Source organism: Filicampus tigris, chromosome 12, assembly GCF_054856515.1.
Source record: "Filicampus tigris isolate MCC_2025a chromosome 12, RoL_Ftig_1.0, whole genome shotgun sequence".
Taxonomy (NCBI): Eukaryota; Metazoa; Chordata; class Actinopteri; order Syngnathiformes; family Syngnathidae; genus Filicampus; species Filicampus tigris.
In genome coordinates this window covers 19,759,776-19,773,405 of record NC_141228.1, presented here as the reverse complement: position 1 = coordinate 19,773,405, position 13,630 = coordinate 19,759,776, and the positions used below count along the sequence as shown (strand labels likewise).

Here is a 13,630-nt window from a genome sequence, read left to right as displayed (position 1 = left end):
GCAGGCCAACTAGTTGAAACAAGGAAATATGATTCATATGAAACATGAGTTAAGCAGCAAAACCGTTTTTTTTTAGCCATCTCAGGGGGCGGCCATTTTGTCACTTCTGTCGACTGAAAAGGACATCACAACTGCTCAGTGCTCAGGTAACGACCAATCACGGCTCACCTGTTTTCTGAAGCTGAGCTATGATTGGTCGTTATCTGAGCCCTGAGAGTTTGTGATGTCATTTTCAGTCGACAGCAGTGACAAAATGGCCGCCCCCGGAGATGGCTAAAAACAGGTGGATTTTGTTGCTTAACTCATATTCCACAAACACAATATTAATCATCAGAATGTCGTGTTTCAACTAGTGGGTCTGCATATGTTTGGGTTGACTTCCGCTTTAATCATAGATTTTTTTAAAAAATAGACATTTTTAGACTGAAAAGATTGATATAGAGAGTGAAATATAAATACCAAAAACTGAAAGCTCAATTCTTTCTTGAGGAAAAAAACACATGTTTAAAAGAAAAAAAGAAAAAAAAAAATCACGAAATGCTCAGCATTGTGCTTAAAATCGAGTGCGACAGCCGATTGTAATCAGACTTTCAAATAATATTAAGTTTGATGAGCGCGTTTATCGCAGATATAGGTCAAATTTAATTTGCCACAGCAGGCCAGAACGCGGCCCTGACAGGTTACCGGCCGCTTCGCCTTTCGCGGACGAAACCGTGCGCAAAGTTGACGGGCCATTCGCGCCGAGTTGCGAATCGCGGCTACCTCCTGGCTTCGTGTTTGCGTTGCGTGCGTGCGCGCGCCTGTGTGTGTGTGTGTGTGTGTGAGAACAGAAACCGGGTCATCGCTTTCCCAACGAGCGCCGCCGCAGACTGCGCCTCTCACCCTGGGATGCCGGCCCATACGTTAAGATGTGGTTTGGAGCCTCTCGCAGGAACACAGCGAGGAGAGGCTGGATGAGAGCGATTGGGTTTACAGTGCAAACCGCAGAGCCACAGTCTGCCTTCCTGTAGGCCCTCTTACTACACACACAGCTGCTGCTGCTGCTGCTGCTGCTGGTGGTGCTGGCGGTCACAAGATCACAGCAAAGGAAGTGCAAGGGGGCTACAAAGCCGATAAAGACATACGACGCCGCGTCAAATCCGGCCGGCTATTAGCTTAAAAAAAAAAAAAAATCAAATAAAAATCTTTTGGTTTTCCGCTTGAAAATCCTATTTGGATGTTTAATCTGCATGAATGTCAAAACAGCGTCAGGGGTGGCGTGGCTCAGGCGCGGAGATGAGGGTTAGGCAAATGAGCGAGTCCTTAATTGATACTTGACGCAGCTAGAGGACCAGTGTTTATGTATTTCAGTCAGCTCAAAAGCCCTCCACCTAACTTGATTGACACAAATTAAAAGCCTGGGACATATCTCGCCTCTAGGGGGGCAATAGCATGTCTCGTCATGGGATGGTTGTACCATTAAAATGACTTACTTCTATCACTGGCACTTGACTTACAGATTGGCCATGGGGAAAAAAAAAAATGGAATTTATGGAGTTTACGTAGGACTCCAATGGGGTGCGATAATGTAGATCAGGGTTTGTCAAACTCTTTAAAAAAAACAAAAAAAACAACACTTTTTGCATTTTGGTGTGCACATGGTAGTCAAGTTTCATTCGCGTTGAGATAACCTGTACTTAGAAGAAGTCAACGAAAACATTTTTTTTTTTTTTTCAAGAATATGTTCTATGCAAGCCCACTAGTTGGAACAGGGCATTCTGATAAATATGGAGTTTGTGGAATAAGTGTTAATCCACTCGTTTTTAAGCATCTCTGGGGGCGGCCATTTTGTCTTCTGTCGACTGAACATGACGTCACAACTGCTCACAACGACCAATCACGGCTCGGATTCAGAAAACAGGTCAGTCGGGATACATCACAATCATGCCAGAGCTTTTAATTGGTTCAGGTTTGTTTTATTAGTGCGCCAGTCCCTATACGTAGGTACTGTATGCTCCTTTTAAAAAAAACTGATACAACATAACTTTGCAAATTATTTTTGCGAAGCCCGAAACTATAGTAAGTGAACCCCAGATTGAGAACTACTCAGAAGGATAGGAGTGGACTCCAACCGCACAACTCCTGTGCACCTTCCTAACAATCATTCAGGGGGCCTTTCACACCATGACTTTGCTTTTCTTCAAATCAGCTGATTTCTTTTCTCATGGTTACAAAAAAAAAAAAAAAAAAAATTAAAACACAACCAAATTGCAATCCAGCTGACTACACGAGATTGCTCTTTCCTCTTATTGGTTGCAATTATTATTGGTTTGTGGCATGAAAAAGTGCCACTGAACACAACACAGGGAGGAAAAACAAACTGTCATTTGTTGATAATAATTGTTCGGACAACCTACCAGGCTACGGTTCACCTTCAAATAGCAGCAAACTGACACGTCATGTCACCATGATGCCTTTTTGGGATCAAACTTGATTCATCAGACCACTTTCTCCATCACAACCGAGCTTTCAATGATTAAAAAAAACTAATGTGAATGTTTTTTGGAATGTGACAGGAAGGACAAATCTCACACAAAGATGGAGGGAACATGCTAACCCAGAACTGTGATGCAGACGTGCTAACCGCTAGCTCAACGCAACGATAGAAAAGTCCGTTAGGAACATACTGACACAGCGGTTCACGTGTTCTAGTTACAGCGAGAAAAGATCACAACGGGGAGGCAAACTACAGTTTGTTAAAGCAGACCAAGGTCAAAAAAGGCTACATGACAAGGCAATTTTGGATGACAACCGCCTTTCGTACACTGAAGATTATGGGAAGTATAACCGTCCAGTATAAACGGCGCTGATCTTCAAAAACATGTTCGCCGTTACTGTGGCCGCACTGAAAAGACAAAAGCGGCTTAAACGGCCACAGTTTGGAATTTAATCCCTGATCATCTTCTTGCCTTCCTGTTGTTGCTAGGCAGTTACAATCTATCTTACATCCAAGATAAGGTACTACGCTCAACAGATGGGTGCCGATAAGCGGTATAGATACTACACGCAAAAGGGGGGGGTGACAATGAGTGCGAGGATAAGGGCTAAATATGACTTGATCACTCATTTAAGTGGTCGTAAATATAGCATCATGCTACTATCCTTTTGGACACGTTTTTTTGTTTTGTTTCTTTAAATGGTACACAATCATTTACCGCGCGGATTGTGTTCCAGAAAGACCGGGGTAGACGATAATCCACAGAGCAGCAAACACTTTTTAAAAATATATATTTGAAGGCTTTATGCATAACACAAAATATGCATGTGAGATTCAGGTATTATTTTTGTCCATTTGGGGGGACACCAAACATTAGGTTCTACAACTGAAGTAGCTGTGACTTTGAATGTGTGTTTCTTTAAAAGGTGGGGCCAGGCCGATTGAGTGACATGGAAATCAGCGAATGAGAATGTTGTTAGCTCAGGTTAGCCAATCTGCATGTGGATGCCGTAGTGTATGAATGTGCTTATGCCAATGTGTGGATTTTGTTACAGTTTTTTAAATAAAGCGATTGAAAGTGCACCAGCGGCAGTGTGATCAGTTATGCTCTAACTAGTGAGGGCAAACGATAGTAAATTAGCTAACACATTTATGTAATTGCGTCAACTTGTAAAACTTGATATCCATTTTAAAGTGTAAAATGATCGAAACATTTTGGACATTTTCTGTTTTTTACCTTCCCATGGCAAATTTTGGGGTGCGCAATTTACAAATCCGCGATAAATCCAGCCAGCAACAACTGAACCACGATATGGCGAGGGATGACTTCACGATCCTCTTTTTGACACCTTGTAAAACGGTTGTCTCGATATCTATGGTTTCCTGACACTACAAATATAGCCAACATACAACGATGTGATTTAAAAGTGGGGAAAACACAAGAGCGATAAGTGCGAATGTGTCAATAAGCAGAGTTGACTCACTTCCCTTGCTCTCAGCCATCAGAGCAAAAGGACAAACACATGCTCTCTTCATCCCCATCATCCCTCCACTACACTCCACACACTCCATCGTGGGATTAAAGCTCATGTTTGTGGTGAAGGTGGCACCCAAGTCTATAAAGTTCCCCTCACTAGTCCACCGGTCTGCGGATAACAAACGAGCCTGACCTTTATCGGGCACCTCAACAAAAACCAGTACCCGGAAATGGTGCATCGCTACGATAAGCATTACATGGACACTTCCTACTCACCGGTGCTCGGTTTTGAGGGAACATTCTGCCGGTCAAACGTGCGTCTCCGTACGGCTATTGTCCTTCTTGTCCCGCGGCGAGGCGGAAAAGCTGCGTCCAGGAATACAATTAGGGTTTTTGTTATTTTTATTATTATTATTTTTTTTTTTTTTAGTGGGACATTTGGCACGGAAGCTGTTCTTAGGGCTCGCTCATTCCTCGCTTTTCCTTTGTTCTGCCTACCGCGGTTCTCCCGGAGCACCGCCGCCCCGCTCTCGACGCGTGAGGGCCGGGGCAGGAGGAGCAAGGAACCGGTCCTGCTTGGAAGCCTTCCACCAGGGGGTCCCTCTCCACTAAAGTCTCCCGAAACTTGAGGATAGGTCCGGCAGCTAGTGCGATATCGGGTGGCCTCTCTCGCTCTCTCTCTTTTTCTCGCTCTTTCTTTCTTACTTGGCGAAGAGGAGGAGGAGCGGCTCGCAGACGGACACACAACACAACAGCAGCACATTGAATGCAGCCGCAGCCTCTTTTGTCTCCCTCGTTGGACTGCACTCCTTTCACACTACACTCCCTCACCCTCTCTCTCCCCCTCTCTCTCATCCTCAATGGGACAGAACATATGAGTTCTTCAGGGAAGGCGGGGGGGGGGGGGCTTAAATACACCCCCACGCTAACACGCATCCATAGTTTGTTTTAAATATTACGTCGAGGCTACACGTGCTATCCAATGCCGTTACTTCACCCCAGAAATGGCTGAGCTTTTTATTTAATTGCGTTTACATAAACGCGATTTAGATGAGTCTGCGTAATTAAAAAAAAAAAAACACGTTTATTTAAAAGTATGTGTGTGGGGGGTGACGATGAGGCTCCGTGGAATTGTTCTCAGTAGTGATTGAATGAAAATCTCCACGTGGGGCTCGGCCTCGGAGCTGGTGGAACGGGCCAATCGGAGTCTGGGAAGCCCACGTGGGGAACAGGCTGGCCCTTCGCTGATTGGAGCGCAGTGCTACCGCACGTCAATCATATGGGAAAGGAAGGAAGGGGGTGCGCTTGAGTTAAACTCTTGTTGGCGGCGAAGGGGCGGTGCTTGATGGTGTGGCTGCTTGCGGATTGAGATTCGGCGGTTTTCCGCTTTTCTCGCCACAAGCTTGACGGTGCTTTGTTGAACATCTTACATTTTGTCCTTGTTGGCGTGGAGATAAGACTGAAAGATGTGCATCATCAACATCATCGCCGCCCCCCTCCCCTTCCTTGTGTTTTGCTAATCACCACCTCAAGGGAAGGATTGGAAGGGCCCACTGGTGATAATGTAGTAAACACACACACGCACACACATTCGTGATGTCTTCATTGTTGCAGACTGGAACACGAGAATTATTCCAGCCAAGAAGGAAATAAATTGTAGAAAAATTGGTATTCTGGTGGCAAGACCCCTTTAGCGGGGCTCATAATTAGAGAGAGAGATATTGAAAAAGCAATTTCTGACAGTGGAAATCACAACCTGCCAGAGGTGGAGTTGGAAAATATAGATGCGCGTGCGTGTGTTTGTGTGTGGCGACAACTATGTGTGTGAGAAAGAGCGAGAGAGAGCAGGGGGAGAGAGAGAGAGGCCGAAGGGGGAGGGAGGAGGAAGAGAATAAAGGATGAAGGACAGCAGGGGGGATGCTGAGAAAGACGAGTCAGTGGGGAGGGCGGGGGGGGGGGGTACACATCAGTGATGAAAAAAATGTGTGTGTGTGTGTGAGGGAATGGAAGAGAGGCGAGGCGACTGTTGAAGGAAAAGATGGAGAAGAGGACACATTTTATTGCCTTTTTTTTTTTTTAAACTCCCCTGCTGAATTTTAATGCACAACATCTCCAATTGCGGCATCACATTTATTAGAATAAAGTCCACGAGGAGAAATGTGACGCATGGGAAGTGGCTTCATGTGGCGTGTAAGCAGCGGGATGCACAGGAAGGCTCGCATGGTGGCGGTAGTGGGTGAGAGGGTTGGGTGGGGGCAAAAAATAATAGAGATAATAGAAAAAGATAAGTGAAGGACACACACACACACACACACTGTATATTGCTATTGGCAGGTCAGATGAAGGTGTGTGTGTGTGTGTGTTGGCCGGGCTCCAGCGGTTAAATAGGTTCTCTCCTCCGCACAAGCCACGGGACATCAAAGTCAAGCCAACAATGGCAAAGGGAGAGTTTGGGTTTTAGTTGTAAGATCGTAAAGACGTGATCGAGGTTTTTTTTTTTTTTTTTTTTTTTTTTTTTTTTTTTTGCGACGCACGTATGTCGAGTGTGAGTTAAACGAGCATTCGCGTACGCTGGCCAAAACAATGGAAAAGGAGGAGGAGGAGGAGGAGGACGACGACGACGAGATGCCTGCATACCTTCATAATCACAACGTGAAGCGCAGGAATGCGGGGAGCACGCGGGGAGGCTTTGAACGAGGCCAGTTGGATTCCCACCGACCTCGGCAGATGACTTCATCCAGTGTGATATGAACAATAAACATGGAGATGTCATGGTGGGCTTGAAACAGTGAGTGGGAAAGTGATTTTAACCCTGGATGGTACAGATGCCAAAATGGCTACGTGGGAGCCAGGGGAAAAACATTGAATGCAAATGTATTGTACATAAAAGTTAAATGTAACCACAAGTCAACCCCCAAATTTGTCTTCACGGTATCTCGTATGCGTCCCCACTAGTCTAAAAAACGGCATTTTGATTACAATTGCGTTTGCGCCAAGAAGCAAAATACACCTGTTTTTAATCTATCTCAGAGGGCGGCCATTTTGTCACTTGCTGTCGACTGAAAATGACATAGTCGCTCAGGGCTCGGGGAACAACCAATCACAGGTCGCTTGCTTTCTGAAGCCGAGCCGTGATTGGTTGTTACCTGAGCCCAGGGGCGGGGACATGGGTGGGCCCTGGATGTGCACACAGGCCCACAAAGATTGAAAGACTGCCCACCCAATGAGATTTATGAAAAAAAAAAATACTTTTTATAATTTTTAGTATGTGTTTTTTATTTCATAGAACATTAAGAATGGCATAATTGTGGTTGTCTAAGGAAGGTCTGAACTTCATATTATTCAGTTGATCATTTTATTTGGATATACGATGTGTTGGGATAGGAGAATTGTGCTGAGTGGGAGGAATATTCAGGCCCGCCCTGATTTTTCCAGGCCCGCCCCTTAGCCACGTTCTGGCTCCGCCCCTGCCTGAGCCCTGCGCAACTGTGATGTCATTGTCAGTCGACAGCAAGTGGCAAAATGGCCGCCCCCTGAGATGGATAAAAACAGGTGGATTTTGCAGCTTAATTCGTATTCAACAAACACAATATTAATTTAATCCGAATATGAAGTTGAGGCTAGTGGACGCACATAGAACATATTATTGTCAAGAACATTTTTGGATGGACTTCCGCTTTTACTAAACTTGGTGATTTTGTCCGATTTGCAGATTTGTCTTTGTAAAACCTGGCTGGAAATATTCCAAATAAACACATATGTTAACATTAGCTAACACTGTCGCTGTTCCTCAGCTCTGGACACAGCGGCCCTACACTCCACAGTCTCCATGTGGCTACAGCGCCCCACCTCCCCCCCACCCCCCATTTTAAAAAGCTGTTGACTCCTACGTTTGAAAGCCGCTGCGGTTTCTACACTGCACTTTGTAGTGACTCCGCCGCTGCTGCCCCATTTCCCCAGTGCCTCTAAGATGGGGTCAAGAATGGCAGGAAGACCAGGCCACAGCGCTGTTACGTGAAGAAACCCCCACCCCACCCCTCCCTCTGCCCACCCTCCTCCCCCACTCTAATCTAACCCTCACCCTCCTCCATTACCCCTGCTTCCCCCACCATCGCTGTCCCTCATCAGACAAGCTGGGTGTCAGAGCAGAGACGGCGCAGTGATTTATTGGGTCTCAGATCCTCGGGGACACAACCTCAACCCCACCCTTATGCAAGACCATACACACACACACACACACACACACACACACACACACACAAACACATCATGCAGCATCCGCCCCGCTCCCCTCTCCCGTTGCATGGCCCCTTGGGGAAAAGAAGGGGGTAATGACCCACATCAGCAGCAGCTCGTACACGCACACACGCACAGACAAACACAAATAAATACCCCCGGTGACACACACATGCCTGCCCACATGAAACAGACACATATACGCCCACGGCCACGTGAATGAGGGTCCTCGGGAATTCCAGTGCGGTGGCCCCCTAATGTTGTTTTCTACGCTCCAGAGACACTTCATTTCAATGACAACGCTTATTCATAGTTTAAATTCCTTCCCTTTTTTTTTTTTTTTTTTTTTTTTTTTTTCCTTTTCCAGAACGAGACTCGTCGTCGCAAAGGGTGAGATGAACTTTTTCTTTCATCAAACGGAACAATGGAGTGGCACGCCGCAGTCTTGGAAAGGGAGGCTGGCCTTGAGCGTCAAAGCTGCACCTCAGCACAATACAAGCAACCCAGAGGAAAGTTACAAACTTACGTTTATTCCGTCAAGTTTTGCTTTTTCTTTGGCTTTTTGGAAAAAAAAATCAAAAGTTGGCACCAAGTTGGGTCCACATGCGATGCAAAACTACAAATATTTTGCAATTTAGCGTCTCCCATCTGTCTAGTATAGAACACAAATGTGAAAATGAACCCAAAATGGCTGCTTCATAACAAAATGGCAGAGTGTCTACTTGAGACTTTTTTTTGTGTTTCAACAACAGACAAAATTGAATGTTGATAAAAAAATATTTGTTGCTAAGTGGAACTGGCTTTAGGTTAAATTAAAGCATTGACTTGCAAATGCATCTCAAAGCGCTCGGTGGGCGCTGTCACTCGTCTCATACGAGCAAAAGGACTCAAAGAGATTTAATTAAAAAGTATTTAATATACACAGGCCACCACCACTTGACAAGTTTGGGTGGCAAAAAGTAGGTAAACACCTCTTACAATAAAGTATTAGGAAGGAAGGACGGAAGGAAGGGACTGAAGAAGGGAGGAATGATGATATGAAAGGAAGAAAGGGAAGACCGAATGAAGGAAGGTAGCTGGGTACTGTAGGACGTTGTGAAAGGAAGGAGGGAAAGTAGGAAGGGTGGAACAAAAATGATGGAAAAAGGAAGAAGGGAAGGACTGAAAGATTGTATGAACTCAAAGGACGGAAGTACTGTGAAGGAGTGGAACTAAGGTTGAAGGACTGAAAGAAAAAAGGGAGAGAGGAAGGTAAGAAGGCAGGTGAGGGACAAGCATGTAGAGTGATAAGAGGAATGATTGTATGAACAAACAGGAAGAGGGAAGGACGGAAGGAAAGATAGGTGACAACGATGATATGAAAGTGTCATTCAATAACTCCATTAATGTTCAACAGTCGTCACCATAACGTTTGCTGATTTATGGTTCGATTACCTGTTAAAGTCGGGGGGAAGTTGCTTTTGTTGCTGTGACGTAACCCTCCACTGTTTTGTTGCGAACGAGGTAGTTTCGCCTTGCGACATTTCACAACCCGGGACGTCATTTTACGGCAGCAACCTGTAATTACACACAAACGCCACACAACGTCGCTAAAGTACCATCCAAGCAGGCATACAGTTGAATGGCGGCGATGACTTTTTTTCTCATTTAATAAGGAGCATATTGATGAAAGTGTATGTTTGTGTGTTGCTATGAGGATGTGAGCCACATCACCCCCTCGCCCCCCCACACACACACACGGAACCTCGAGGGGACGCGTGGACTAAAATAGCTCAGCACTTATGGCCGTAAAAGCAAATTAAAGCTTGGCTTGCACCTGCACTGCAGGCCAGGGAATTTTAATGCAGAGCAGAATGAATGCAAACACATTGATACATATTTTTGGAGCGCGTCTGTGTGTGTGTGAAAGAGAGCAACTATTAGTCACCATTGTTTTGCTTGCTCATGACCATCATAATTACTATACTACTCTGTGATTTTCTAACAAAGAGCTGATGCGGCTAATCAACATCTAAAGCTATTTTCACCCGTTCATTGAATTACAATATTTAACTTTATGATACTGTACATACAAATTCTTATTTGGGCTTATTCTCAGAAGAGTAAAGTAAAAACATTTATTCTGAAAAACAGTTTACACAATAACCTTAAACAAGCACTGACAACACAAAAATGTTATTCAGTTTTACAGTATTATGTATTTTGCATGGGATTAGGTCAAGCCAACATTTGATTTAGTTACTGCAAAGCACGGATCCCCCCAAAAAAAGTAGAAAGTCCAGTTTCCACTTCAAAGCACCGTTCCCTTATTCTCTTTCTTGGACATATTTCGGTGTGGTTTTGTGGTTCCAGGTTGATTGCGTTTCGCCTTGAAGACTTGCCACGTGCTTAGGAAGCCACACGAAGAGGTCAAACTCCTTTGCGGACACGTGATCATTTCCTGGGTGTGTGTGGCAGACGTGTTGTCATAGTGTGGGTAAAAGTAGTACGCGAGCAGTAGTACGCAAGCAGCCCCCTCCCTGATCATTAAAAATACATCTGACAGTGCAAGAATTTCAAACAGTGCAGTTATTCACATGAATGGTTGTGAGGGCAAAAAGCCCAAAAGCTTCACAGCGGACACTTTGAAGTGACTCCAACTTCCAATCAGTGTCCGAGGAGCGACTGCGGCTGCTTGAAAAATTCATCTAAGGACTCTTTGGAGCACTCCAGTTGGCTGACGTGCATCCACACCCGCTTGTTTGTTGCTCGGGGGCTAGCGATGCGCCGCTCAACCTGAGTCATCCTCCTTTTCCGAGAGGCCTTCGCTACTTCAGGTCGGCCCGCCAGCTCGGAACGCTACAGCGGAGATTCTCCAAGTGTGCTTCGAGTAGCAATAGAACAGCGGTGGGGCTTCAAGGACTTCTCTGCTGGCCTACAAAAATAATATCTGAATCACAGACTGTTATTTATGCTTTGTCCATGAATACTCATCCAATAATTGCAAATTCTTTCATAGCTTTTCTGATGGTTATGCTGCTTTCAGACATGTATTTTCACATCAAAGCCTTTAACCAATTGCATTTCAGCCGTCGTGTGGCCAGGCAGCGTCAAAGTCAAATAATTCTGCCTTCAGGCCTTCACAGTCTGTTCTGCAGGCCCTCAAACACAAGAATAAAGCGTACCAACCATTTTTGTTTGGCAATTTACCGAAAAATGCATCCAAACCAATTGGGAGAAGCTTCATCGTGCAACAAGAACAAACACCCAAAAAAGTGGAAGGTCAAGGTTGATTTGCCATATCCATCACCAGACCTTAACCCAATAGAGCATTTACCTCCCGAAGAGGAAACTGAAGGGAGACACTCCCAGGAACTAACAAGAACTGAAAGAGGCTGCAGTAGAGGCCTGGAAAAGAATTTCAAAAGAAGAAAGCAATTCTGGTGACGACTACGTGCCGCAGGCTTGATGCCGTTATTGTCAGTAAGGGTGACACCACCAAATATTGTTATTCACTTTAAAGCCGCACCGGGCAAGAATTCGACCTTGATACATTTTTTTCCACAACTCTTTTGATGAAACATTGACTTACAAGTCGTTGAATGGGACTTTTGTCATGCCCTGGGGGGGTCTGTGTCATTGTTACTGGCACTATGTAAATTTGAGGAGGATGGGAGCCACCCTGGCACACCAAAAAATACAAATGTCTTGAATTGCTTTGCGGCAAACTCACTTCCTAATTTTGCTATTAGGACGGAAGTCGATTCGACGCCTACGCGCTATCATGGCAGAAGCCCTGATACAAACAAAAAAACTGAAGTATTGTTTAAACAAAATTAGATTCATTACCTCATCGCTATTCATCTTTCACACAGCCACTGGAAATAGAAATGTCATTCAGTCCAACTTGCAGGCCAGCGAGAGCTCAGGATTTCACGACACTACGGGAAACGTGGTTGACTTTTGTCAAAACACTACCGCTTTTGCCCACATGGTGCCGCCACAATCAACAAAAACTGACATACGACACAATGTTGCTTTAAGTTCATTTAATAACGCTCACTCCGATACTTTTGCTTACTTGAAAATTGGACACCTTCGAACAAAAGGTTGTTCTGTCCTGAGTTGTTTGAACACATCTACATGTAAATTCCGTGAAATAAAAGCTGTAACTCTGAACTTTGGCCTTCTATTCATCTTTCCATCTGAAATCCAAATAACTTCAATATAGACCAGAAACAAAGGAACTGACCTCGCCGTTCCAATTCTTTTGGACGGGACTGTGCGTATGGCATCTCCCCCGACCTTGAATCCCAAGGGCGACATACCCCAGGGTCGCTTACCTCACCGTTCCGCGAGACGTGTTTTTTTCCCCCTCTCCCTCTGCCATCCATCTATAAGGGCTCATACCGGCGAGATGGAAAGATGTGAAGCGAGGGAAATGGCGCGCTAGTGTAAATACATAAATCACACCGCGACACGCAAGGCCAAGGGCAGGGAAATGCTAGACCGAGGCTGCGCCTTTTCGCCGTCTTCTTTCTTTGTTTATGGAGTATTTAGTCCTTCGGGAAACATTTGGAGGGCAGAGTCAAAAAGAGGACGCGTCAACTTCACTTCTGATCATTTGTAGCCATTTATGAGGAAAGGCCGATAGAATGTCAAAATGTTTTCTCCCTGGGATGGATGAAAACGGGTGGGTTCATCTTCTTTAAAGTGGGAGTCAAATGGGTCTTTACAATAATACTGTATGTTCTACATCCCCCCCCACCAGTCAATACACAGTGCTCAGGTTGAATTTGCTAAAAAAAAAAAAAAAAAAAAAAGTATTAAAAAAAAAAAATAAACAAGTCATTCGAGTATAGTTACCGAAAATTGACTTAGACAAAAACAAAGCATTTGTACTTTGTTACTTTCCACCACTGCAGAATAGAAAAACAACATCAGTGAATGCAGATTACATGTTTATTCCAAAATGTACACGCAAAAACAATAGAAAGCTTCTAATTACATGGCGACACACACTCAATAGCACCTAGTTGAAGGCACACGCTGATAAAACATCATAGGCTGAGAACATTGGCGACACCCGCACCTGTGCGTTTGTCCGCAGCTGCACATCGTGGTGGGTGGGTGGGGGGCTCGTTGGGGGTTCGCGGGGACTAGCACGACACTTCATCTGGGGCAGCCGTTTGCGCTTGCTTGTCGATTTGACGTTATCAACGGTCACATCTCGGGTCTGCGTCCAACCCGTCGTCGTACGGCGTATCCGTCGTGCTTTCTCGGACTTCACAAAAACACAGCTGATGAGTAATGTGAGCTTTCACTACGGCGGCCATTTTGTCCTGCTGACGACATCTGCCTTACATTTGGAAAGTAAGATCGCTACAACAGGGGTGGGCAAAATACGGCTTGGGAGCCACATAGGGCCGATCTGTAAAGCCATTGTGCGTTTCTGTTATCAA

The 13,630-nt window shown here is 45.0% G+C and overlaps 1 protein-coding gene across 10 annotated transcripts in view; it reads right to left on the bottom strand.

The window, feature by feature from the left end:
- Positions 1-9,700, bottom strand: part of tle2a (TLE family member 2, transcriptional corepressor a) — a 48,643-nt gene extending 38,943 nt beyond the window's left edge. For 5 of the 10 annotated variants that reach the window (XM_086047914.1, XM_086047917.1, XM_086047919.1 and 2 more), the window contains exons 1-2: positions 4,452-4,829; positions 4,230-4,319 (exon numbers count right to left, since the gene is read on the bottom strand). In XM_086047914.1, coding sequence (XP_085904040.1) covers positions 4,230-4,253 — 24 coding nt within the window. In that variant the 5' untranslated portion in view covers positions 4,254-4,319; positions 4,452-4,829. Of the gene's footprint in view, positions 1-4,229; positions 4,831-6,590; positions 6,612-9,623 lie in introns of those variants that run through there. The other 5 variants (XM_086047916.1, XM_086047920.1, XM_086047925.1 and 2 more) reach the window with 5 other exon arrangements.
- Between the last annotated feature and the right edge of the window lie 3,930 nt (positions 9,701-13,630).